Here is a 26404-nt window from a genome sequence, read left to right as displayed (position 1 = left end):
CGCACTACCATACCCCACAAAGAGTTGGTCGTCTGTCCAGAATTCTCGTTTGTGGTCAAGACCGAACTACAACGGTCCTTTTGGGTCCAGATGGTGAAGTCGCCTCTCTTCCTTAGAGGGAATCGGAGGAGCGTAGAAGGTGGGCAAGGTGACATATTGGCCCACATGAAATGGTGTTAGCACTTTTGGCAGGAAAGAGACCATACTGCGAAGCACCAATTTGTCTGGATAAACAGAGAAGAATGGAGGCATGGAAGATAAAGTCTGCAGCTCACTCACCTTCTCGGCCGATGTAATCGCCACAAGAAAGGCTGTGTTGATGGTGAGCAGCCTGAAGGAACAATTGTGTAGAGGCTCGAAAGGAGTGCACATCAAGAATGTAAGAACCTGACGATTGTTAAATTATCAATAAAAATCATTCATAAAAAAAAAAAAGAATGTAAGAACCAAGTTCAGGTCCCACTGAAGCATAATGAAAGGGCAAGGGGAAAACAAATGCAGAAGACCCTTCAAAAACCTATTTAAAATAGGGGAAGCCACAAAAAGACAGAAAGAGAGCCCTTGAGAGTTCCCAGAGCAGAGCCCTCATGGGCAAAGGAAAGAATGAATAATAGTACTTCAGAAAGGGGATCAATTTGTTTGGATGAACACCATACAACAACTGGCTGCATGAGTAATGTTACAGACTGCCACCACTCATTTCCGTGCCTTTCCCTGCTGCTGTGACAGAATATCCTCCCAATGGGGAGCCTGATCGGATAATTGACACTCAGAAGCGTGGGATACCAGACTCTCCGTGCCCAGTTTGGAGCCACAAGGATGACTTGGGACCGGTCATTCCTGATCTTCTGGAGTACTCTGGGCAGGAGTGGCATGGACGGAAAGGCGTACAGGAGGCCTGAGCGCCACTCACGACGAAAAGCGTCTCCGAGAGAGAGCCGCCTTGGAAACTCCAGCATGCAAAACTGCTGACATTGCACGTTCTCTGCGGAGGCAAACCGATCTAACCATGGGTTTCCCCACTGCTGAAAGAGACCTTGCGCCACCTCCAGGTGGAGACACCATTCGTGATCAGCCAAGCATCGACAGCGGAGTTTATCCGCCCTTGCGTTCAGGGAACCAACCAGATGTTGAACCACCAGAGATATGCCCTGCTGTTCCCGCCATGTCCATAGACAAAGGGCCTCTTGACAAAAGCTCCACCACCTCACCCCGCCCTGTTTGTTGCAGTTCCACATGGCGGTGGTGTTGTCTACTAACCAGCCTTCCCATGATGGAGGGTAGAAAGGCTTTTAATACCAGTCACATCGCATGGAGCTCCAGCATGCTGATGTGGAGTGTGGATTCTGCCAGAGACCAGAGTCCTCTGTTCTCCACCTCTCCCACGTGGCCGCCCCACCCAAGGAGTAACCCATCTGTCACTACTGTGAGATCTGGTTGAGAAAGGGAGAGGGGTCTACCTCTGACCCAATCGTGGTCCTTTAGCCAACCAATGCAGGTCTTTTGTAATTCCTTCAGAGATCTGGACCATGTCGGAGAGATTTCCCTGATGCTGCGTACACTGGAACTTCAGGTCCTACTGCAGAGACCGCGTATGCCGTCTGGCATGTGTCACTAGCAGGCTGCAGGAAGCCATGAGGCCCAGTAGCCTCAGAGTCAGTCACACTGAAACCCAGGATAGAGGCTGAAACATCCGTATCATAGCCTGAATATCTTGGACTCACTACTCGGCAGGATAAGTCCGAAACTGCAGTGAGTCTAGAACAGCTCCAATGAAAGGGAGTATCTGAGAGGGAATCAGGTAGCACTACAGAATGTTGATAGTAAACCCCAGTGAATACAGGAGGTTTCCTGTAGTCTGGAGGTGGGAGACAACAGCATGGGATGAGCCAGCCTTCAGCAGCCAGTTGTTGAGCTAGGGGAGACTGGCACCCCTGATCTGCGCAGATGAGCTGCAACTACCTCCATTACCTCGGGGAACACCGGAGGGGAGCTGTTGAGGCCAAAAGGGAGCACAGTGAATTAAGGCAGCTGCGATGCGCAGGCCATACGGGGATGAGAAAATAGGCATCCTGCAAGTCCAGTGCTACCATCCAGTCTCCTGTGTCCAGGGCAGACAAGACCTGAGCCAATGTGAGCACCTTGAACTTCTCTTTTTTGTGGAAGTAGTTGGGAGCACGGAGATCTAGGACTGGACGAAGGCCCTTGTGCTTTTTGGGGACCAGAAAGTGTTGGGAAAAGCAACCACAGCCTACTTCTGGCAACATAGCCCTCTCTTTGGCTCCGCTGGCAAAGAGAGCCATTACTTCCTATGAGTGCAGGGGCAAGTGATCCTCAGTCAGTCGTTCGTAAGATGGTGGCATAGAGGAAGCGGTAGTATCGAAAGGGATAGAGTAGCCCTTTCGGATGATCTGCAAAACCCACCTGTCTGATGTTATGGAGTGCCAGTGGTGGAGGTGACGGCGGATCCGGTCACCAACTGGACACCCATGATCTTGAAGGGTGAGATTAGGAAGGTTTGGAGCCTGCAGCTGCCGGGGGTTGGTGGATGGACCAGACCGTAGGCTACCTGAGCCACGGGGTTTGTATGTAGTTTGCCCTCGTCCACGCAGTGGCTGGGGAGCATGCACGGCTCAGTGGCTAGCAGGGTATTGGCGCGGTTGGAAGCCCCTTCCAAAGCCACGAAAGGAGCGAAAAGCAGACTGAGGGCTACAGGGGGCAGCTGAGAGGGTAAACAACCTTTACAACGCAGTCATTACATCGCAACATCCTTTACATCGCATGTCATTACAATGCAGCCATAACATCGCATGTCACTACAACACAGGTATTACATCGCAAGTCATTACAATGCATACCATTAAAACGCATAGTACCCTTACATTATCCAACACTTACACTACTGTTGCAGTCACTGGAGTTAGAATAGTCATTTTTACCCCTACATTATCCAACACTTACCCTACTGTTGCACTCACTGGAGTTAAAATAGTAATTATTACCTCTATGCTATCCAACACTTACCTTAAATGCGATGAATTGGAATGCATTGTAATGGTATGCGTTGTAAAGGTATAATGCGATGTAATGGAATGCGTTGTAAAGGTAGTTTCTGAAAATGAGATGTAATGGCATGTGATGTAAAAGAATGCGTTGTAAAGGATGTTGCGATGTAAAAACTGCTTTGTAAAGGCATGTGTTGTATAGGTATGCGTTGTAACGTCATACATTCGGACACAGGGCTTGGCCGTTGACCCCAAGTCCTTAAAGCAATGCCGCCCAGTTCCTGCTTTGTTTCCGAAGAGACGGGTACCATCGAAGGGCATGTCCATGAGGGAAACTTTGACAATCCATGAGGGAAACTTTGACAATCCATGAAAAGACAGAAGTTCTCAGTCAGGCGTCTGAGGGCCACGGTCGATGAAACCGCTCTGCTCAGCAAGTTGGTCGTGTCCAATCCACAGAGTATAATGAACCTTGCAGTGTCTCTCCAGTCATTGACTGCTTGGGAGAGAATGGCTTGGGCCTCGTCCAGGACCAATGGCAGCACTGCAGGTTCAGAGAAACCAGGCCTCGAATGACAATGCTCCTTCGTCGCGTCCGACGAGGAGAAGTCGAAGCGCGCTTCGACTTCTTGGGTTTTTGTGCCTCTAAGCTGAATGCCCCAATGATATTTAATGGGACGAAGGTAATTTCGGACTCCTAAAATGCTCCCGGGACCTTCCTATTGATCGGGACCGAGACTTCCGCAGAGTCGCATGCTGGCTGCTAGCAGCTTCAGGGACCGCTCCCTCAAAGCCTTCGGGTTCATGACCCGGCAATGTGAGTCGTGGTCACGCTCGAGACACCACAAACAAACAAGGTTTGGGGCAATCAACGACATGGCAAGGTGGCAGGTGTCACAGGGTTTGAAAACTATTTTCCTCAATGAGATCCTCGACACACCTGGATGAAAAAACCTCAAAACGTTCGACAAAATAGCGCAAAAGTTCTGTTTAAATCTGACAGAGGGTAGTTCTTCACTCGGATCAGCGCTGGCTGGCACGAAAATAATGTGCCGAGGTGGCACCTATATAGGTAACAGAGATGTCACTCCCATTGTGGAAAATGCCACGCGGAGCCGACCGGTGCCATCTAGGGGTACTGTTCACGAAAAATCTTCCGGATCCAGGCTGATGCCTGGGGAAATTCAAAAGTAAGGAGTCTGTGGCTAGAAGTCTATCAGATTGGAGCAGCGTACAGTGGAGTGACATTACGTGGAATAGCGTAGAGTGGAGTTGAGTAGTGTGGAATAGCACATAGTGGAGTAACGTACAGTGGAGTGGCGTACAATGCAGCGGCATAGACCGGAGTGGCATACAGTGGAGTAGCATAGAGTGCAATTGCATACAGTGGAGTGTTGTACAGTGGAGTGACATACAATGGAAGAGCTTAGAGTGGAGTGGCATAGAGTGGAGTGGTGTACACTGAAGAAGAGTAGAGTGGAGTTGCATACAGTGTATTAGCGTAGAGTGGACTGATGTAAAGTGGAGTTGTGTACAGTGTAAAAGCATAGAGTGGAGTGGCACAGAGCGGAGTGTTGTATAGTGAAGTGGCGTAGAGTTTAATAGTCTATAGTGGAGTAGCATACAGTGGAGTGACATACACTGGAGTGGTGTAGACTGGAGCGGAGTCATTGGGGTAGAGTGGGGTAGAGTGTAATAGCAAGCCAGAAACTTTACAACTAGCTGGACATGTCCACCCAGGTTAACATTGTAGCTAAATCTAACTTTCTCACACCTGAAGATGCTAAGGAAGATCTTCAAATGGCTACTGAGCAACACCAGAAGACACCATCACCAACGCCCTCATCACCAGCAGGCTGGATTACTGAAACTCTCTCCATGCCAGAATCATCACAAATCTCACCAGAAGACTGCAGACCATCCACAATGAAACAGCCATACTCATCCTCAACTTTCCATGCAGGACTCACATCACACCACATCTGAAGGAGCTTCATGGCTCCGAATACACAAGAGTGCACAGTTAGAGTTCCTCACCCACACTTTCAAAGCATTACACTATACCGGTATGGCCTACCTTAACAGCCACATCTCCTTCCTTCACCTGCACGGGCACCTCCGCTCAGCTGTGCACTTTCTTACACACATCTAATGCATACACAGAGGGCGCACATCAAACGACCTCCCACTTCACATCAGCACCTACTCCTCCCTACTTGAATTCACAAGAGGCTGAAGAGCTGGCACTTTTACTAGCTCCCCTCCCCAGCTCTTGGTGCCAGGATCCTACACGTGCACAGCACCAGGATACACTCACAAGTGATAATGCTCTCTAAAAATACACATAACATTGAATCAACAGGACTGCAACTATACGACTTTGCTCACAGAACACCACCAGGTACAGAAGTCAGTGGACTTGATTACAGAAACCAGGATACAATTGGGAAAGGGGCAGTAAAACGGAACTGGGATAGGAAAATTTAGCCATTGTAAAACCTCATCTGTAGTTAACTGATTTGTAGAAGAGCACTGCTGCCATCGCCTGATATGCTTCAGACTCAAGATGCTTAAGGTTGTTTATACTTGTGGTTATCAAAGTTTATTCAAGTAAACGACAACCAACAGTGATTCTGCATGTCTAATGCAGTTCTGACCAACGTTATATGAGAGTAATATAGTAGCAAATCCTAGAATAAAGCTGTATGTTGACATTTTGCATATCTAGTCTTATCCACATGGATGTTCCCTAGTTATGTTTAGTGCCTTTGAGGATAGTATGACTATCAATATAGAAGCATTCTTGAAGCATTATTTTCTTCATCTTAAAAAATCAAATTTGCTTTTGATTAGTCTGATGTTCTAGTTGTGCTAGCATTTATTAAATTTAAATCTGTCATGCAGATGGAGACAAGTGCGCTTAATGTGGTTTGTGCATGTGTGTTACATTTAAAATATATTTTAAAAAACACAGACGTCATACCATATCGAGTTGGGAGATCTGCTTTGGTGTGTTTTTAGTCAATCTGCTTCTTTTCACTGCCTCCGGTTTTGCAAGAATGTCATCCTTATTGGCATTGGCAAGTGCCAGAATAATAAACAGTGTGTGGTATGGGTGATCCAGGGAGATTCTGGAAATTAGCTGCCAAAAAACAAAATTAGATTTAGTGGTTTGAACAACAGAGTTTGACGATTTGTGAGTCTGTCCCACGTAAACTCTTTTAATCTTTAAAGCCTTCTCCAATTCAAACCCCAAAAAGAAAGCGATTAATATTAGGGCTTAGTACCATATTGTCTGCGCATGAGAAATATAACAGTAAATGCAATAGGCAAGATGCATTAAAGAACAAGTTACTTACCTTCAGTAACGATATATCTGTAAGAGAAATAGATTAGTTATAGATTCCTTACCTTTAGAATTACCCCCCAGGCGTCAGACCGGATTCGGAGAATTTTTTCGTCAGCAGTACCCCTGTGCGTCGGAAGGTGGCATAGGTCGGCTCCGCGCTCCGGCTCCGCGCTCGTCGTTGGCGTGGTGGTCGCCGGGATGACATCACAGTAGCTACTTAGACGCCGCCCTTGCGCACTAAGCTCAGTTCTTTAACACGACATTCCATGCAAGAAGCGCAGAGCCATGCAAGACACTGACCACTGGTGCACAAAACTAGGGCCAAGAAAGGGGTTCCCTGGCCCTAGAAGTCAGTTCGCAGAACGGGTAGGATGGGTGGGGCGGTAGGGAATCTATAACTAATCTATGTCTCTTACAGATATATCGTTACCGAAGGTAAGTACCTTGTTCATCTGAAAGAGACAATTAGTTATAGATACCAACCCCGGAGGTGGGTCTGCAAACCAAGTTCACACCAGAAAGTCCTGGAGAACAGAACGGCCAAAGAAGCCGTCTCTCCGGACTTGGCTGCCCAGGCAGTAGTGTTTTGTGAACGTTTGCAGAGATGCCCACGTAGCAGTCTGACAGATGTCACTGAGGGGGACTCCCTGTCCCAAAGCAGTGGTAGCTGCCGTCAACCTGGTGGAAAGGGCGCGCAATCCCACTGGAGGTTCCTTCTTTGCCAAAGAGTAGCAAGCTTTAATGCACAAAACAACCCACCTAGAGATGGTCCGTTTATGCACGGCCAGACCGTTGTTGGCGCCCACGTAGCCAACAAAGAGCTAGTCATCCACCCGGAATTGCTTGGTGTGATCCAAATAAAAGGAAAGCCCACGTTTTGGATCCAGACGGTGGAGCCTCTCTTCCTCCTTAGAAGGATGCAGAGGTGGAAAGAAGGTGGGCAAAGTGATGGTTTGACCAATGTGGAAAAAAGTAACCACTTTAGGAAGAAAAGAGAGCCGAGTTAGAAGGACAACCTTGTCCGGATGAACGGCCAGAAACGGAGGATTCAAAGAAAGAGCCTGGAGCTCACTCACTCTGCAAGCAGAAGTGATGGCAACCAGAAAGGCAGTCTTTAAAGTGAGAAGTCAGAGAGAAGAGTTATGTAGCAGCTCAAAGGGAATGCACATAAGGTAAGTAAGAACCAAGTTCAAGTCCCACTGAGGCATCACAAAGGGAACAGGAGAAAAAAGATGAGTAATGCCCTTAAGAAAGCAATTTAAAACAGGGGACTTGAAAAGAGAAGGCTGATCAAATAGCCAAAGAAAAGCTGAAATGGCTGAGAGATAGGCCTTAAGAGTGCCCAGAGCAGAGCCCTGCTGGGCCAAAGAAAGGAGGAACAAGAGAACCTCAGAAAGAGGGTCAGAAAGGGGGATCCACAACCTTTGCTGCACACCGATCCCACAAATTTGTTCCATCTGCCGGCGTATACCGTCTTAGTGGAGGGACGCATGGCTGCCAAGATAACATCACAGAGTTCGGGAGGAAGGTTGACGGCTGGCAACTGTCGCCGCTCAATCTCCACGCAAGGAGGTGGAGGCTGGACAGGTTTGGGTGGAGGACCGTCCCCTGCTGCTGCGTCAGAAGATCCTCCCGAAGAGGCAGTCTGATCAGAGCATCGATGGCCATGTGTAACAGCTCGGGATACCAGACTCTTCGTACCCAATCCGGAGCCACAAGAAAGACTTGGGCCCGGTCGCCCTTGATCTTCTTCAGCACTCTGGGCAGAAGTGGTATAGGCGGAAAGGCGTATAGAAGATAACAACTCCACTCACGCCGAAAAGCGCCGCCTAGCATGTGCAGCCTTGGAAATTCCAAAGGGCAAAATTGCTGACATTGCATGTTTTCTTCGGTGGCGAATAGATCTAACCAAGGCTCTCCTCACTGCCAAAAGAGACCTTGCACCACCTCAGAGCGAAGACGTCATTCATGATACGTCATGCATATGCGGCTGAGTTTGTCCGCTCTGGCGTTCAGTGAACCTGCCAGGTGTTGAACCACCAGTGATATGCCCTGATGTTCCTGCCATGTCCAGAGACGGAGACCCTCTTGACATAGGGTCCACGACCCCACCCCGCTCTGTTTGTTGCAGTACCACATGGCGGTGGTGTTGTCCGTTAACACCTGCACTACTCTTCCCCGGACAGAAGGAAGGAATGCGTTCAGCGCAAGACGGATTGCCCGGAGCTCCAGAAGGTTGATGTGGAGCCCAGACTCCGCCAGAGACCAGAGGCCTCTGATCGCCGCCCCTCCCATGTGGCCGCTCCACTCCAGAAGTGATGAACAAGTTACTTACCTTCGGTAACGATATATCTGTAAGAAACATTAGTTAGTTAGATTCCTCACCTTAGAATATTCCCAGGCGTCAGGCTGGATCGGAAAGATTTTTCGTCAGCAATACCCTTGCGCGTTGCTAGGCGGCGTCTGCGGCTCCGCATCCGTCGTCGGCATTGTGCGCCGGGAGGACATCGTCGGAGTACTTAGACGCCGCCCTCACGCGCTGACGTCATTTCTTGTACATCGCTTTCCGCGCCAGGAACGCAGAGCCATGCAAGAGACCGACACTGGTGGCAAAAAATTCTAGGGCCCTGAAAGGGATAACCTCAACCCCTAGATATCGGTTCGCAGATCAGGGAGGATGGGTGGGTCGGTGAGAAATCTAACTAACTAATGTTTCTTACAGATATATCGTTACCGAAGGTAAGTAACTTGTTCATCTGAAAGAAACACGTTAGTTAGATTCCTCACCTTAGAATAGATACCCCAGCAATACCAACCCCGGTGATGGGTTTGCGAACCAAGATCACACCAGAAAGTCCTGGAGAACAGAACGGCCAAAGAAGCCGTCCCTCCGGACTTGGCTGTCCAGGCAATAATGTTTAGCAAACGTGTGCAGCGAGGCCCACGTTGCTGCCTGACAGATGTCCTGCAAGGGGACTCCCCGGCCCAGGGCAGTAGTCGCCGCTGTGGCCAAAGTGGAATGGGCCCGCAGCCCTAAAGGAGGTTCCTTTTTAGCCAAGGAGTAACAAGCTTTGATACACAAAACGACCCACCGAGATATGGTTCGCCTGTGCACCGCCCGCCCCTTCCTAGTGCCCACGTAGCCAACAAAGAGTTGGTCGTCCACCCGGAAATGCTTGGTGTGGTCCATGTAGGAGAGTAGGGTATGCTTTCTATGTTCACCCCCACTTTTTGCTTTTGCTTCACTGGTTTTCGACTTAGATGTGGCTGTGGGCCTGCCAATCAGACCCACAGCCCAGCTGTTCTCTCTCTAAATTTATACTATGTACTTTAGGTGCATAACCCAATTGGTTAGGATCACCTTATTGGCCCCTGTACAGTGTACCTTAGGTACCCAGGGCATAGGTGTACCCTAGGCGTACCAGGGGCTGCAGCATGTATTGTGCCACCCCTGGCCTGGCCTTCCATTATGACACAACTGGCTGATCACTCAGCTGGGGCAAGGTCGTGTAATCACTCTTTGCTTAGGTGTAGTATTCCTATACCTACCTTATATATAGACACCTGTGTACCTATCAGCCACTTATATGGCAGGCCTTAACAATCCTGGAGGCAGAGTGCTTGGTAACATGTGAGATGGTGCTCTAGCATGAGCTGAGCCTGTCTGCGGCTTTCGGAACCATGTCCTTATAGCTGCTCTATGATATAGCCTACCATATACTCTTAAAGTACCTTATAATCTTAAACGGTTATGGTAACTATGGTTTGGCTTTATCAAAACATGTCGTGTAAGGTGTCTAACACTTTGGAATAATACCCCCATCCCATTTCTGGGGATGAGGATATTATCCCTCCCTTCTAGAGGGAGAAGACATGTTGAATCCTACTTACCCGGTTAAAGTTAACCAGAGCCCCAGCATCAAAAACTGGATGCTGCTGCCACAGACACAAGTCTGACCTCCTGCTGCTGGGAGTCCTTCCAGCGAGGGAGGCTTGGACAATAGGTTTCCTGCCTTGGGAGGTGCGAGCACTACCCCAGACAGGATTTAGTGTATTGGGGCAGGGAGGGATGAAAGAAACTAGACACTGCCTGGGGCACACAAGGTGTCCCATGCATAGTCCAGTTCAAACCGGCGCTGGGGCACTCCAGCCCCAGCTCTGGCGCGAAACTGGACAAAGGAAAGGGGGTGTAACCACTCCCCTTCCTGGTCCCACCCATAGGAGGGACCTTGCAGGCAGCCCAGCCCACTAGCCCAGTATATCAGTAGGTAGCTGAGCCCTGCTAAATTAGATTAACCTGAATCTGCAACTTGAACAGAAACTCTGGACCTTCGACATTCGACCTCTGGAAGAAGACTGAAGAAATCTCCCTTGTGGCCAAGGAGTGACCACCCTGGGCAACCAGGCACCATCCAGCGACCGCTGCTTGCTTATGCGACTAATCCTACGAGGGACGACTGCAGAGACTGACCAGCGCCGAGACTTCCAGACACCTCTGAACCAGATCCACCTCTACAGCGAAGCTGAGACCCGTGGAGGCGACGAGGGACCGGCGACTTGGGAAAAGTGGCTAGTACCTGGCTAGCACGACTTCTGAAGCTTCCTCGAGGCTGTGCTTGGGGAATTGAGAAGCCCCCATCCCGAGCACCATCTGCAAAGAAGATCAGCTCCCCACACTTCACGTGTTCTGCGTGGGGCCCTTCTGCACCTGAGTTGCTCGACGTGTTGTCCGGTTGCTGGCCCGTTGGCTAGTGACCTCTGCGACGACGAACCTTTGTTTTCATCTTGCTGGTCCGGCTCCTCCAGACTGGCACCCGCTCCTCTGTGAAAGAGGAGCACCCCAGACCTTCCTGGTCTGCACCAGAAGCAAGTCCTCCATCCTGCGTGGGTTCCGCTTGCCAGGGCTTGTTGGGTCCTGACTCGACTTCGACGCCGCCGACAGCAAGAGCCTTCGTGGGCCAGCTCACCTCCTGGTCCTGGTCGTCCTCGACGCCTCCTGGTACCCGTGGCTGCTGCGACAAGCTTCACCTCTTCACCTGCATCTTCACAACATCGCCTGGTTCCTTCCTGGTTCCTTCCCGGCTCCTGGCTGGTGACCTAGACTCTGTCCCTTCTGCTTGCAGGTATCCTTCCTTCTTGATTCCATCCTTGGGATCCACCGGACACTCTTCACTGACTGCCTGTCAGCAACTTTCCTTCAGGCATCCATAGGAGTCAACGACGAAACCCGACGCAAGTTCACACCTATGCACCCGCAGCCCGTGGGCTAGGTAACTTGAGTACTTCGGTGCTCACAAGGGTATTGACTATCCAAGGGTCTAGTTTCCGAGTCTCGACTTCCTAGCTATTCCAGAAGTGTCCTAAAACTGTTAATTTCTAATAACTACTATTTCGACTTTTACGCATTACGCGTGAGTGTTTCCACTCTGCACCTGAATCCTGTGGGCCTCCCACTTCCTAACCTTTGGTAGTATAGTGTAGCCCCAGCGATTCCCTAGGACTAGGCCTATCCTGTGTTCGTGACAGTGGTTCTTATACCACTTACTTAGTATATGGTTTGCGTGGCCCCTAGGGCCTAACTGTATTACTTACCTGTGTGACTTAATGTATGCTTAAATAAGACTGTGTTGTACTTACCTCGAATCTCATAAAGAGTGCTGAGGGTTTGCCTAGAATAAATACATTCTATTTTTATATATATCTGTTGTGGTGTTCTTTCATTTGGTATTCAAGGGATTACATATGGTATAACAGCTGGCTTCACATGCCATACAGAGTTTAGCCTAAGACTGCTCTTGTCCATGCTACCACTAGGATAGCTGGTCTATAAGGTTGACTTTACAACCAATCAGACGGTGGAGCCTCTCTTCCTCTTTCGAAGGAGGCGGAAAGAAGGTGGGCAGGGTAACAGACTGTCCGATGTGAAAGGCAGTCACCACCTTAGGAAGAAAGGAAGGATGAGTCCTGAGAACAACTTTGTCCGGATAGACAGAAAGGTAAGGAGGCTGAGAAGAGAGAGCCTGGAGCTCACTCACCCGTCTAGCCGAGGTGATGGCTACCAGGAAAGCAGTCTTAAGCGTCAATAGACGAAGGGGAAAATTATGAAGGGGCTCAAAGGGAGCGCACATCAGATATGTCAAAACAAGATTCAAATCCCACTGAGGCATTACGAAAGGGACAGGAGGAAACATGTGAGTAATGCCCTTAAGGAAGCGTGAAACAACAGGGGATCTGAAAAGAGAGGGCTGATCAGGGAGCCGTAGGAAAGCAGAGATAGCAGAAAGATAACCGTTAAGAGTGCCCAGAGCAGAGCCTTGCTGGGCCATGGAAAGAAGGAAGAGGAGAACCTCAAAGAGGGGCGGAAAGGGGATACACAGCTTTTGCTGTGCACCATGCCACAAATTTGTTCCACCTGCAGGCGTATACCGATTTAGTGGAGGGACGCCTGTCTGCCAGAATAACATCACAGACTTCAGGAGGCAAGTCAAATGGCATCAACTGTCGCCGCTCAATCTCCACGCATGGAGGTGGAGACTGGACAGGTTCGGGTGGAGGGCTGTCCCCTGCTGCTGCGACTGAAGGTCCTCCTGAAGAGGCAGTCGTATCGGGGGATCGATCGACAGACTGAGTAGCTCGGGATACCAGTATCTTCGTGCCCAATCCGGAGCCACCTAGATGACTTGGGCCCGGTCACGCCTGATCTTCTTCAGCACTCTGGGCAGAAGTGGTATAGGTGGAAAGGCGTACAACAGACCGCAACTCCACTAGTGACGAAAGGCGTCCCCGAGCGAGTGCCGCCTTGGAAACTCCAACGCGCAGAACTGCTGACATTGCGCGTTCTCTTCGGTTGCGAATAGATCTAACCAAGGCTCTCCCCACTGCTGAAAGAGGCCTTGTGCCACGTCCGAGATGAGACGCCGTCTGTGATCCATCATGCACCGGCGGCTGAGTTTGTCTGCTCTGGCGTTCAGAGAGCCCGCCAGATGTTGGACCACCAGGGTGATGCCCTGATGTTCCAGCCACGTCCAGAGGCGCAGAGTCTCCTGACAAAGGGTCCACGACCCCACCCCGCCTTGTTTGTTGCAATACCACATGGCGGTGGTGTTGTCCGTGAACACCTGCACTACACTTCCCCGGACAGAGGGAAGGAATGCCTTCAGTGCAAGACGGATCGCTCTCCGCTCCAAAAGGTTGATATGGAGCCGAGACTCCTCCGGAGACCAGAGTCCTCTGATCTCCGCCTTTCCCATGTGGCCCCCCCATCCCAGGAGGGACGCATCCGTCACCACTACATGCTCCGGTTGGGGTAGGGAGAGGGGTCTGCCACTGGCCCAATCGCGGTCCGTGAGCCACCACTGCAACTGACTTGCAGTGCCCTCCGAGATCAAGACATGGTCGGACAGGTTGCCCCTATGCTGGGCCCACTGAAACTTCAGGTCCCACTGCAGAGCCCGCATCCGCCACCTGGCATGATGTACCAGCAGGATGCAGGAGGCCATCAGATCCAGAAGCCACAGCACCAACCTGACCGAAACCCAGGATAGAGGCCGGAAGATGGGAATCAGAGCCTGAATATCCCGGACCCGCTGTACCGGAGGATAGGCCCGGAACTGTGCCAAGTCCAGAACCGCTCCGATGAAGAGGAGCTTGTGGGAGGGACTCAGATGCGACTTCGGCACATTGATGGAGAATCCCAGCAAATGCAGGAGGTCGGCCGTAGCCTGGAGGTGGGAGACGACTGCCTGGGGCGAGCCCGCCTTCAACAACCAGTCGTCGAGATAGTGGAAGACTGGAACCCCCAATCTGCGCAGATGAGCTGCGATCACCGCCATCACTTCCGTGAACACCCGAGGGGCACTGGTGAGGCCGAAGGGGAACACAGTAAACTGAAAATGCTCCTGGCCCACCATGAACCGCAGGTAACGCCGGTGGGCCGGCAGGACGGGAATGTGGAAATAAGCGGCCTGCAAGTCCCAACGCTACCATCCAGTCTCCAGGGTCGAGGGCAGCTAGAACCTGAGCTAAGGTGAGCATCTTGAACCTCTCCTTCCGGAGGAAGGCGTTGACGCTCCTGAGGTCCAAGATAGGGCATAGGCCCCCTTTGCCCTTCTTGGGAACCAGAAAGTAGTGGAAATAACAACCACGTCCTACTTCTGGACCAGGAACGCGCTCGATGGCCCCTTTGGCCAAGAGGGCCGTAACTTCCTCCCATAGAAGATTCAAGTGATCCCTGACATGCGGTGGCACTGCGGTGGCATGGCTGGAGGAGTCGCCTCGAAGGGGAGGGAGTAGCCCCTTCGGACGATTTGCAGCACCTACCTGTCCAACATGATGGAACGCCAATGGAGCAGGTGATGGCGAACTCTGCCTCCCACTGCCGTGGAATGGGCCTGAAAGCACGGACTAGGAGGGCTTTGAGGCGGATGCTGCCGGGGTAGATGTGGCTGGACCGGCACGTTGTCGAACTGTACCGCCTCGGCGGAATACACGTCCGCGACCGCGTGGAGGTTGGTTCTGCGGCCTGTGGCTAGGCGGACGTGAGGGGGCGCCCCTTCCTTGGCCACGAAAGGGGCGAAAAGCGGAAGCTTGCGGGTGCGGGCCGAGAGGCCCAAGGACTTGGCCGTAACCCAGGAGTCCTTAAAGCGCTCTAGCGCACTATCCGCTTTGTCGCCAAAATGGCGACTGCCATCGAACGGCATCTCCATGAGGGTGCTCTGGACATCCCCAGAAAAACTCGTGGACCGCAGCCAGGCGTGGCGACGAAGCGCCACCGTGGTAGACATTGCCCTACCTAGCGAGTCCGTAGTGTCCAGTCCAAATCGGACTGCATGCCGCGCTGCATCCCGCCCCTCGGCAAGAGCCTGGGCGAGCCGTGTCTGGGCCTCCTCCAGACACTGGGGCAGCACGTCCTCCACCGTATCCCACAGGGAGTGGGAGTAACGGTCCAAGAGACAAGCGGTGTTAATAGACCGCAATCCCAAACTAAGGGAGGAGAACATCTTCTTACCAAACTGTTCTAGTCTCTTGGATTCCCGAACCGGGGGAGCGGACGGGAAGGAGGTCTGGGAAGTAGAGGCCTGGATAACCAGGCTCTCAGGCGAGGGGTGCATGGACAGAAAACTGGGGTCGCCGGGCCACGTTTTGGCCCACAGGAGGTACTGTGGAGGGCTTGGACCAGGTGCCCTTCAGAACCTCCACTAGTGCTTCATTAAACTGTAGCAGAGGCTCCGAGGAGCTTGCTGACGGTTGGAGCACTTCTGTGAGGAGGTTAATCCTCACGGCCACAGCAGGTAGCTCTAGCCCAAGGGCTTCGGCCGCCTTGCGCAGCACCACAGAAAATGCAGCACCTTCCTCCAAAGCCACTGTCGGAGGAGAGATGAAGCCAGTGTCAGGGGAGGTGTCAAGTCCACTGGCATCCCCCAGTTTGTCTGCCCAGTCCTGTGATAACTGGCCCTGCCGGGCCAGAGGGTCATCAGACCCCTCCCAGTCGTCACCGTCATCCGATTCCTGGTAGACAGGTGGAATGATCGGAGCCGGGCAGAAGATGAAATTGCCACCCATCGGCGTCGGGTGCAGCACCGGATGGCGCTGCTCCGACGCCGGGCCCGGACCGGGACTGAGCCGGTGAACGGCATCGTCCGAAGGCGGCGCCGGGGGTGGCACCGGAGTCGGTGCCGGCGGAGGGGTCACGAGGTCGACCGGCACCGACTGGGATCCAGGCCTGGATCCCGCGGGGACCTGCGGCGTCGGGACTGGAGTCGGCGACGGCGCCGGAGCCGCCGGCTCGCTAGGCCTCCCAGTCGAGCCCACGGGGCCCGAAGGCACGCCGGCAGGTGTCAACGGCAGAGCCAGGCCTCTCAAGGCCAAGAGGAAGGCACTGATCTCCGCCGGAGTCGCTTCAGTCCCTGGGACCGGCGGGTATGGGGACGGATGTGACTCCTGCGGCTCCGACGGAGCCGCGTGGGTGGTACCACCCGAACCCTCAGCCGAGTCGCGCGACCGGCGAGGGAAGCCCAAAAAGCGATGTCGTCTCTTGGGCTTCTTACTATGCTTCGACTTACCCGAAGACTTGGAACCGGACGAGTGGTAATGGCTGCGGCTCCGCGACCAGTCCCTCGACCTCCTCCTCGACCGGGACCTCGAACAACGCTCGAGGAGCTTGTGGGACCGCTCCCGCCTAGCCTCCGAAGTCAAGGCCCGGCAGTCGAGGCACGACTCGGCATCGTGGTCGGCCCCTAGGCAGTAAAGGCACCGGCGGTGGTGGTCCGTAACCGACATCAGTCGGTGACAGGAGTCACAAGGTTTAAAACCAGGCATCCTACCGGCACCAGAGTCGAGTCGACGAGTATAGACAAAAGAGTTCAAAAAGTTTAGTCAAAAAATTACTAAAAGGGTATGCTCTTCCTGGATCGGCGCTGTCTGGCGCGGAAAAAAGAAGAACTGACGTCAGCGCGCGAGGGCGGCGTCTAAGTACTCCGACAACGTCATCCCAGCGCTCGACGCCGACGACGGACGCGGAGCCGCAGACGACGCCTAGCGACGCGCAAGGGTATTGCTGACGAAAAATCTTTCCGGATCCAGCCTGACGCCTGGGGATATTCTAAGGTGAGAAATCTAACTAACGTGTTTCTTTCAGATTCATCTGTCACCACTGTGAAGGTAGAGGGATCTGCCGTTGACCCAATCCTTGTGCCCTCCGACATCTGAACACCATCGGACAGATTTCCTTGATGTTGTGCCCACTGGAACTTCAGGTCCCACTGCAGAGCCCGCATATGCCACCTGGCATGATCCACCAGCAGGATGCAGGAGGCCATGAGGCCCAGCAGCCACAGGGTTATTCTGACCGAAACCCAGGATCGAGGCTGAAAGATCGGTATCATAGCCTGAATATCCCGGACTCACTGCTCGGGAGGATAAGCACGAAACTGCGTTGTTTCCAGAACCGCTCCGATTAAAAGGAGCTTCTGAGAGGGAGTCAGGTGTGACTTTGGCACGTTGAGTGTGAACCCCAGCGAATGCAGGAGGTCCGCCATAGTCTGGAAGGGGGAGACGACTGCCTGGTGCGAGCCCGCCTTCAACAGCCAGTCATCGAGATAGGGGGGGACTAAAACCCCTGATCTGCGCAGATGAGCTACTACCGCCACCATCACTTTTGTAAACACCAGAGGGGCGCTGGTAAGGCCAAAGGGGAGCACGGTAAACTGAAAGTGCTGGTGGCCTACCGTGAACTGCCGGTAACGCCGGTGGACCGGCAGGACGGGAATGTGAAAGTAAGCGTCCTGCAAGTCCAACGCTACCATCCAGTTTCCAGGGTCGAAGGCAGAAAGGACCCGAGCGTCAACATTTTGAACTTCGCCTTCCGGAGGAAGCGGCTGACGTCCTTGGAATCCAAGATAGGACGCAGGCCTTTGTACTTCTTGGGCACCAGAAGGTAAAGGGAATAGCAACCACGTCCTACTTCTGGGGCAGGAACTAGCTTGATGGCTCCATTGGCCAAGAAAGCATAACTTCCTGTTGGAGAAGGGCCAGATGATTCTCCGACATACGATGGCACTGAAGTGGCATGGCTGGGGGGGTAGTCTTGAAGGGGAGGGAGTAGCCCCTTCGGACTATCTGCAAAACCTACCTGTCCAACATGATGTTGCGCCAGTGGGGGAGGTGATGGCGAATCCTGCCACCCACTGGCGATCGGTGGCCCTGAAAAGGTCGGACTAGGAGGGTTTGGACGCTACTGCAGAGGGGGCACTGGTGGACTGACCCGCTCGCTGGCCCCCAGACCCACGACGGTGGGTCCCACGTCCCCGGCCACACTGGGGCTGAGGAGCTTGCGTCGGCCTGTGTCTCTGGGTGGAATGTGGCGGGGTACCAGGGGCAAAAAGCAGACTGTGCATGGTGGGTGGTGGAGAGGCCCAAGTACTTGGCCGTAGCCAGAGAGTCCTTGAAGCGCTCTAGCGCATTGTCTGCTTTGCTGCCGAACAGGCGGGGGCCATCAAAGGGCATGTCCATCAGGGTAGCCTGGACATCCCCAGAAAAGCCAGTCGACCTCAGCCAGGTCTAGCATCGTAGGGCTACCGATGATTAAATCATTCTGCCTAGCGAGTCGGCGGTGTCCAGCCCACATCGTATGGTAAACTTGGCTGCGTCTCTCCCCTAAGCAACTGCACGGGAGAACGCGGCCCGGTCTTCCTCAGGGAACTGGGGCAGCCCCTGCGCTACCGTATCCGGCACGGAGTGGGTGTAACGGCCCAACAGACATGCGGTGTTTAAAGACCGCAGTCCCAAGCTGGAGGAAGAAAACATCATCTTTCCAAGATGGTCCAGCTTTTTGGATTCCCTATCAGGTGGAGCGTTAAGCAATGCGCCTTTGGATGTCGAGGCTTGGACCACCAAGCTCTCAGGGGTGGGGTGTTGGGAGAGGAAAGTGGGGTCACCTGGAGCCGGACGGTGGCATGAGGCAATCATCCAATCCACAGGAGCCCATGTGTTGGGCCTGGACCAGGTACCCAAAAAGATGTCAGTTAGGGCTTCATTGAACCGCAGCCGTGCTCTGCAGAGCTCGCTGCCGGTTGAAGCACCTCCATCAGGAGGTTAGACCTGACTGCCACTGTAGGTAGCTCGAGGTTGAGAGCCTCGGACGCCCTATGCAACACCACTGCGTAAGAAGCCCCCTCCTTCGTAGCCACAGTAGGAGGAGACAACATACCAAGGTCTGGGGAGGTATCCAGACCACTGGCTTCCCCCAACTCCTCTCTCCAGTCCGGTTCTTCAAACTGGTCAGTTAAAAGGTCCCCAGACCTCTCCCAGTCCTCCTCACCCTCCTCTGGTTGCCAATTTGGCCTGAGAGGAACACCAGGGTAGAACAGGTGTACAAAAGTACCCATCGGCGCCGGATCTGGCGTCGGTCCGGCTCCGTGTCCAAGTCAGGGTGGAGGCGGGGGTCGACGCCAGTTGGGGTCACTACCGGCGTCAGCTGCTGACGTGATGCCGGTGGAATCGGCGCTGGGGGAGGTGTTATCAGGTCGCGTCGGCCAATTGACAGGAGAATTCGAAGAGCGACGATGATTCTTCGACTTCTTCTTGTACTTCTTCTTGTACTTTGACCTACCTGAGAATTGAAAAGCCTTCGAGGACGTGAGGTGGTGACTCCGCAACCAATCCCTCGACCTCCCGCGCGACCGGGACATTGAACAACGCGGAGCAGACTGCCGGGCCATGAGAAGCTTTCAGGACCACAGACACTTCGGATTCATGGTCCGGCAGTCGGGGCACGACTTGGGGTCGTGGTCCTGCTCGAGGCACCACAGGCACATGCAATGCAGATCCGTCACCGACATCAGCTTTCGGAAGGACCCGCAAGCCTTGAAACCGGGCATCCTTAAGTGCACCATGTGAGAAGTTGGCCTGATATATGATGCCACTAATTCTAGTGTACACCTTGTATCAGTCCAAACAACCCCTATGGTGATTGGTTGTAAAGTCAACCTTATAGACCAGCTATCCTAGTGGTAGCATGGACAAGAGCAGTCTTAAGCTATACTCTGAATGGCATGTGAAGCCAGCTGTTATACCATATGTAATCCCTTGAATACCAAATGAAAGGACACCACAACAGATATATATAAAAATAGAATGTATTTATTCTAGTCAAACCCTCAGCACTCTTTATGAGATTTGAGGTAAGTACAACACAGTCTTATTTAAGCATACATTAAGTCACACAGGTAAGTAATACAGTTAGGCCCTAGGGGCCACGCAAACCATATACTAAGTAAGTGGTATAAGGACCACTGTCACGAACACAGGATAGGCCTAGGCAATCGCTGGGGCTACACTATACTACCAACAGTTAGGAAGTGGGAGGCCCACGGGATTCAGGTGCAGAGTGGAAACACTCACGCGTAATGCGTAAAAGTCGATAGAATCACTAGCAGTTAGAAATAAGCAGTTTTTGGACACTTCTGGTATAGCTAGAAAGTCGAGACTCGGAAACTAGACCCTAGGATAGTCAATACCCTTGTGAGCACCGAAGTACCCAAGTTACCTAGCCCACGTGCTGCGGGTGCATAGGTGTGAACTTGCGTTGGGTTTCGTCGTGGACTTCTATGGATGCCTGAAGGAAAGTTGCTGACAGGCAGTCAGTGAAGAGTGTCCGGTGGACCCCAAGGTGGGGATCAAGAAGGAAGGAACCTGCAAGCAGAAGGGACAGAGTCTAGGTCACCAGCCAGGAGCCGGGAAGGGACCAGGAAGGAACCAGGCGATGTCGTGAAGATGCAGGTGAAGAGGTGAAGCTTGTCGCAGCAGCCACGGGTACCAGGAGACGTCGAGGACGACCAGGACCAGGAGGTGAGCTGGCCCACGAAGGCTCTTGCTGTCGGCGGCGTCGAAGTCGAGTCAGGACCCAACAAGCCTTGGCAAGCGGAACCCACGCAGGATGGAGGACTTGCTTCAGGTGCAGACCAGGAAGGTCTGGGGTGCTTCTCTTTCACAGAGGAGAGGGTGCCAGTCTGGAGGAGCCGGACCAGCAAGTTGAAAGTAAAGGTTCGTCGTCGCAGAGGCTACTAGCCAACGGGCCAGCAACCGGACAACAAGTCGAGCAACACAGGTGCAGAAGGGCCCCACGCAGAACACGTGAAGTGTGGGGAGCTGGTCTTCTTTGCAGATGGTGCTCGGGAGTGGGGCTTCTCAATTCCCCAAGCACAGCCTCGAGGAAGCCTCAGAAGTCGCGCTAGTCAGTTGCTAGCCACTTTTCCCAAGTCGCCGGTCCCACGTCCCTCGTCGCCTTCATGGGTCTCAGCTTCGCTGGAGATGTGGATCTGGTTCAGAGGTGTCTGGAAGTCTCGGCGCTGGTCAGTCTCTGCAGTCGTCCCTCGTAGGATTCAGTCGCAAAGCAAGCAGCGGTCGCTGGATGGTGCCTGGTTGCTCAGGGTGGTCACTCCTTGGCCACAAGGGAGATTTCTTCAGTCTTTTTCCTGAGGTCAAATGTCGAAGGTCCAGAGTTTCTGTTCAAGTTGCAGATTCAGGTTAATCTAATATAGCAGGGCCCAACTAGCTACTAAAATACTGGGCTAGTGGGCTAGGCTACCTGCAAGGTTCCTCCTATGGGTGGGACCAGGAAGGGGAGTGGCTACACCCCCTTTCCTTTGTCCAGTTTTGCGCCAGAGCTGGGGCTGGAGTGCCCCAGCACTGGTTTGAACTGGACTATGCATGGGACACCTTGTGTGCCCCAGGCAGTGTCTCGTTTCATTCAACCCTCCCTGCCCCAATACACTAAATCCTGTCTAGGGTGGTGCTCGCACCTCCCGAGGCAGGAAACCTATTGTCCAAGCCTCCCTCGCTGGAAGGACTCCCAGCAGCAGGAGGTCAGACTTGTGTCTGTGGCAGCAGCATCCATTTTGTGATGCTGGGGCTCTGGTTAACTTTAACCGGGTAGGTAGGTTTCAACATGTCTTCTCCCTCTAGAAGGGAGGAATAATATCCTCATTGCCAGAAATGGTATGGGGGTATTATTCCAAAGTGTTAGACACCTTACACAACATGTTTCGATAAAGCCAAACCATAGTTACCATAACCGTTTAAGATTATAAGGTACTTTAAGAGTATATGGTAGGCTATATCATAGAACAGCTATAAGGACATGGTTCCGAAAGCTGCAGACAGGCTCAGCTCATGCTAGAGCACCATCTCACATGTTACCAAGCACTCTGCCTCCAGGATTGTTAAGGCCTGCCAGAGGAGTGGCTGATAGGTACACATGTGTCTATATATAAGGTAGGTATAGGAATACTACACCTAAGCAAGGGGTGATTACACAACCTTGCCCCAGCTGAGTGATCAGCCAGTTGTGTCATAATGGAAGGCCAGGGGTGGCATAATACATGCTGCAGCCCCTGGTAGGCCTAGGGTACACCTATGCCCTGGGTACCTAAGGTACACTGTACAGGGGCCAATAAGGTGATCCTATCCAATTGGGTTATGCACCTAAAGTACATAGTAATAGTTTAGAGAGAGAACAGCTGGGCTGTGGGTCTGATTAGCAGGCCCACAGCCACATCTAAGTCGAAAACCAGTGGAGCAAAAGCAAAAAGTGGGGGTGAACATAGAAAGCAGACCCTACTCTCCTACACACCAGGAGTCGAAGACTCAAAAAACAGCGTTGACGAAAGTCGCAAAAGATCAGTCAAAAAGTGACCGAAGGTACTGCTCTCTCCGGATCTGCGCTGGCTGGTGCGGAAAAAGAAAGAACTGACGTCAGCGAGCAAGGGCGGCATCTAAGTAGCTACTGCGACGTCATCCTGGCGACAACGACGCAAACGACGAACGCGGAGCCGACCAACGCCACATTTCGACGGACAGGGGTACTGCTGACGAAAAAATTCTTCGGATCCAGTCTGACGCCTGGGGGTAATTCTAAAGGTAAGGAATCTGTAACTAATTGTCTCTTTCAGATACTGGTGTCACCAAAGTTGCTACAGATAACACTGGACTATCTCAATGCCGCAATTGGGAAACACAGACACCATGGCTCCAATGGAGAACATAAAGTAGTGAGGTTATACTGACATCGATTTTCACCATGTTTGAAGTAAATTTTAGACTACCATGGATTTCATAAAGGATTCTACGCATTTTCCTGGGAATCTGCTGGAGGTGAATAGTGTCAGTATATGTTTTGGAATTCTTATGTGAATTTTATCTTACCCACATTCATTACTCTTTATGCATGTGTAAATGCACATGGTGTACATTTACATCTGTATAAACACAAAACAAAAGACAAATTGTGCTTCCCCATAGGGAAACAATTTCCCTGTGAAGAAACTCCTTTTACAAACCCGCCCATGTTTGATGTGTTCCCTGCCATCCCCATTCCCTGTATCCAGGATAAAGGATGTATTCCTACCACTGACATCAGCAAATCTTTGTTTCCGGAGTGGAAATCTGCTTTGCAAACACACACTTACAATAGCGCATCATGGAGGTGTAATATGACAAGTGGGAAAATTACATTCATGGCCATGTTTTGTGAATATGCAAAGTGAGTTTCTACTAATAGCACAAGTCACTTCTGTACAATTTAGGAGCACAATTAACTTTGTATATCGGGCGCAAAGTTCAGAACCTTGGTAATACCTAATCAGGACTCCCAAGGAAGTGGGTTTGGGGAGACTATCAAACCAAAAAGCCCTACAGCACAATCCTGGCAAAATGGCAATACCAGCACCAAGACAGGTGAAAGTGCGGCAGAAGCCCACATCACAGCTCAACAGATGTCCAGGAAAGGAAGATCCCTCGACAACACCAAAGATGCAGCCTTCACCTTGGATGAATAGGGCATGATGCCTGATGCCCTGAGGCAACTTCCTGGCAAGCCCATAGCAGATCCTAATAGAGAGGACAATCCAGCTTGTCTGCTTTTGAATAGTCTTCCCTTTTTGGGACCAGCGCAGCCACTGAATAGCTGATCAGGCAAGTGATGTTCAAGAGTTCTGTTGATGTGGGAATTGAGAGGGATGGCAACATGCAGTAAGCCTGGGAGTTCGATTGCAAATAGAATGTGTCTCACAGAGCTCCACGGAGTGAAAAATAGCACTTTCGTGAGTGGCAAAGATTTCCACCAATCGGGTGTTTCAGTCGACGAAGATGGAACAAACGTCCTCTGAAGGTATCACTGACAGTTAGCAAGGTGACGCTGACTGCTGTGATCCGCTCTCATGTTCATAGACCAGGTTAGATGACTGATGGTCAGTCAAATATTGCGAATCTGAACCCCACACAATAGCCTCAATAACTCAAAGGACAGAAATCACAAGCCCACAGCACCCTATCATATCATGGTCGTGCTGTATGCAAGAACTTCATGCCGACCATGAAACGAGAACATGGATGCCTCAGTAATCAGGTGGATCACCTGAAGTTTATGGAACTCTACAATGGAGCATAGTCCTCTGATCTCCACAATCTCAAGAGTCTTATCTTCTTATCTCTGTTGGGGTCATTCTTATATGACATCAACGGAGCTGCGCACACCCACCCCTCAGCGCCTTGAGACCCTAACGGGTCAATAGTGTACTTTAAAAAACCCTGATTGATTGAGGCAAGGGAGGAAGCATTCGGCACCACCGAAGCATGTCAGACATTCCATCACCAGCCACCACCTTAGGTGCCAAGCTGCCTGTAAAGAAAGTCAAATAGTCTCCATCAGAAAGGTTATGGTGCTGGGCCCACTGATGACAGAGGCACAATTGAAGAGCTTGCATATGTTACTTTGTATGAATGACAAGCAGGATACAGGAGTGGAGAAGCCATGAAAAAAGGCAGCAGGACACAACGATCGGAGAAAAGTGGTTTAGCGTATGCTGAGTCTCAGGAAGTGTTTACTGGGTCATGTTGACATATAGGTAAGGGAAAGTTTCGAGCTTTGCTAGCAAATTTGGTGAGACAGAATGTTATTATCGCCACTTCGGTGGTGTTTGGGTAACATGATGGTTTGGGCAGATGCTTGTTAGGAAAACTATAGAGTTGGTTGAGGATTATTTGGGTAGGGACTTCAGCATGTCAGTGGGGCACACGAGGTGACTTCCGGTATATTGCACTGATTGTTTTGTGACTCATGCATGTATTTCTGTTCAATGCAGCGTTCAATATCGGCACGAAAATGAGTGGCTTAATGTGTGAATGGTGACTAAACACACATCATCATGTATAGACAAGGGAATTTTGTTACACAGCACATTATTTCTCACAGTGACAAAGATGAGCAGGTTGCTTGATCTTGTTTTTTATTCCTATGGTGAACATGAAATATTTTACTGATGGATAGTTTAATTTTTTTTTTTACAGTACACCCCTGAAGTCAAGATTAAAGCAATATTTTTCCACTGTGTATGACAATTGAACTGAATGATACAATGTGGATATCAACTGACAGTTAATAATGAACTTTTCATTAAAAAGAATGTCTTGAAAGAAACATGAGTAAAAATATCCTTTTTTAAGAAAAGTGTGATGAAATTATAAAAGATTGTCTACGCCTGCTGACGAATATTGATTCCAATGAACTTTGGGAAAGATATGCAGGATGGTGCTGTCAGCAAGTGAAAGTAATCATTATTGAGTCCATGGGGCAGAGAACACACAAAGACAGCACGCCTTGGATTTAAAATTCAAAAAAAGTCTGTGATCTTTCAGACTTACATTTGCTGTATCACTCACAATCTGACACTCTTGGGGGTGACACAAATCCCTATCACCCTACAATTATAAGGATCTGTGGAAAGTTTTCAATGAAGCGAAAACTCCGGATCTCCCAAGAAGTGCGAAAATGAAAGGAACTGAGGCCAGAGTGTCAGTCGGCTCCATTTATAACTCTGTTACGTTATAACTGGCAAGATACCAGAGTTGGGCTGTAGCCATGGTCTAGTCTGGCACCTGGAGGAAATTCATGAGGCGAGGACTCTACAGCTGAGAGAATCCATCAGAACCTGTAACTACCATAGTCACAGCCCTGGAGTTTCGAGAAACAGGCCATTGTCCATCACAGCAAAAGAAGACTCCATCCAACTTGAGTAACAAATATGTATCTGGGCACTCTTTATCCTTTATTGTCACCAAAGACTTTAATGATGAGCAGATAGGTGTGAGATACCATACTAGCTAAATATGTCTTTTTACTCATTCCCCTTTCCTGGTGAGTTTTTAACACCTACCACTAAACATTAAAGAACAAGTTATTTACCTTCAGTAATTCTTTATCTGGTAGAGGCATGATCTAGCCGTAGATTCCTTATCTTTGAATTTCCCTGGCATCAGACTGGATCAGGAAGATTTTTCTACAAGCAATACCCCTGCACACCGGTAGGTGGTGTCAATCAGCTCCATGTGATGTCGTTAGCGTCATCTGCGCCAAAAGTGAAGTCAATTCCACTTATATAGGCGACACATCAGTGCGCTGATGTCAGTTACTTTTCACGACTATCCAAACCGGAAATGAGGAGCCATGAAGAGTACAGACATGGGTGTGTTTTTAAGAAACTAGGGCCGTCAAAGG

At 51.2% G+C, this 26404-nt stretch overlaps 1 protein-coding gene across 1 annotated transcript in view; it reads right to left on the bottom strand.

Annotated features, from left to right (window-relative positions):
* Window positions 1–26404, bottom strand: part of ATM (ATM serine/threonine kinase) — a 1586045-nt gene that overhangs the window by 317895 nt on the left and 1241746 nt on the right. The window contains exon 52 of the mRNA XM_085621514.1: window positions 5989–6147. Within this exon, the coding sequence (XP_085477640.1) occupies window positions 5989–6147 (159 nt within the window). The remainder of the gene's footprint in view (window positions 1–5988; window positions 6148–26404) is intronic.

The sequence above is a fragment of the Triturus cristatus genome, chromosome 8 (genome assembly GCF_964204655.1).
Source record: "Triturus cristatus chromosome 8, aTriCri1.1, whole genome shotgun sequence".
NCBI lineage: Eukaryota > Metazoa > Chordata > Amphibia > Caudata > Salamandridae > Triturus > Triturus cristatus.
Note: the sequence above shows the minus strand (reverse complement) of the source record. Positions and strands in the feature narration are given on the sequence as shown.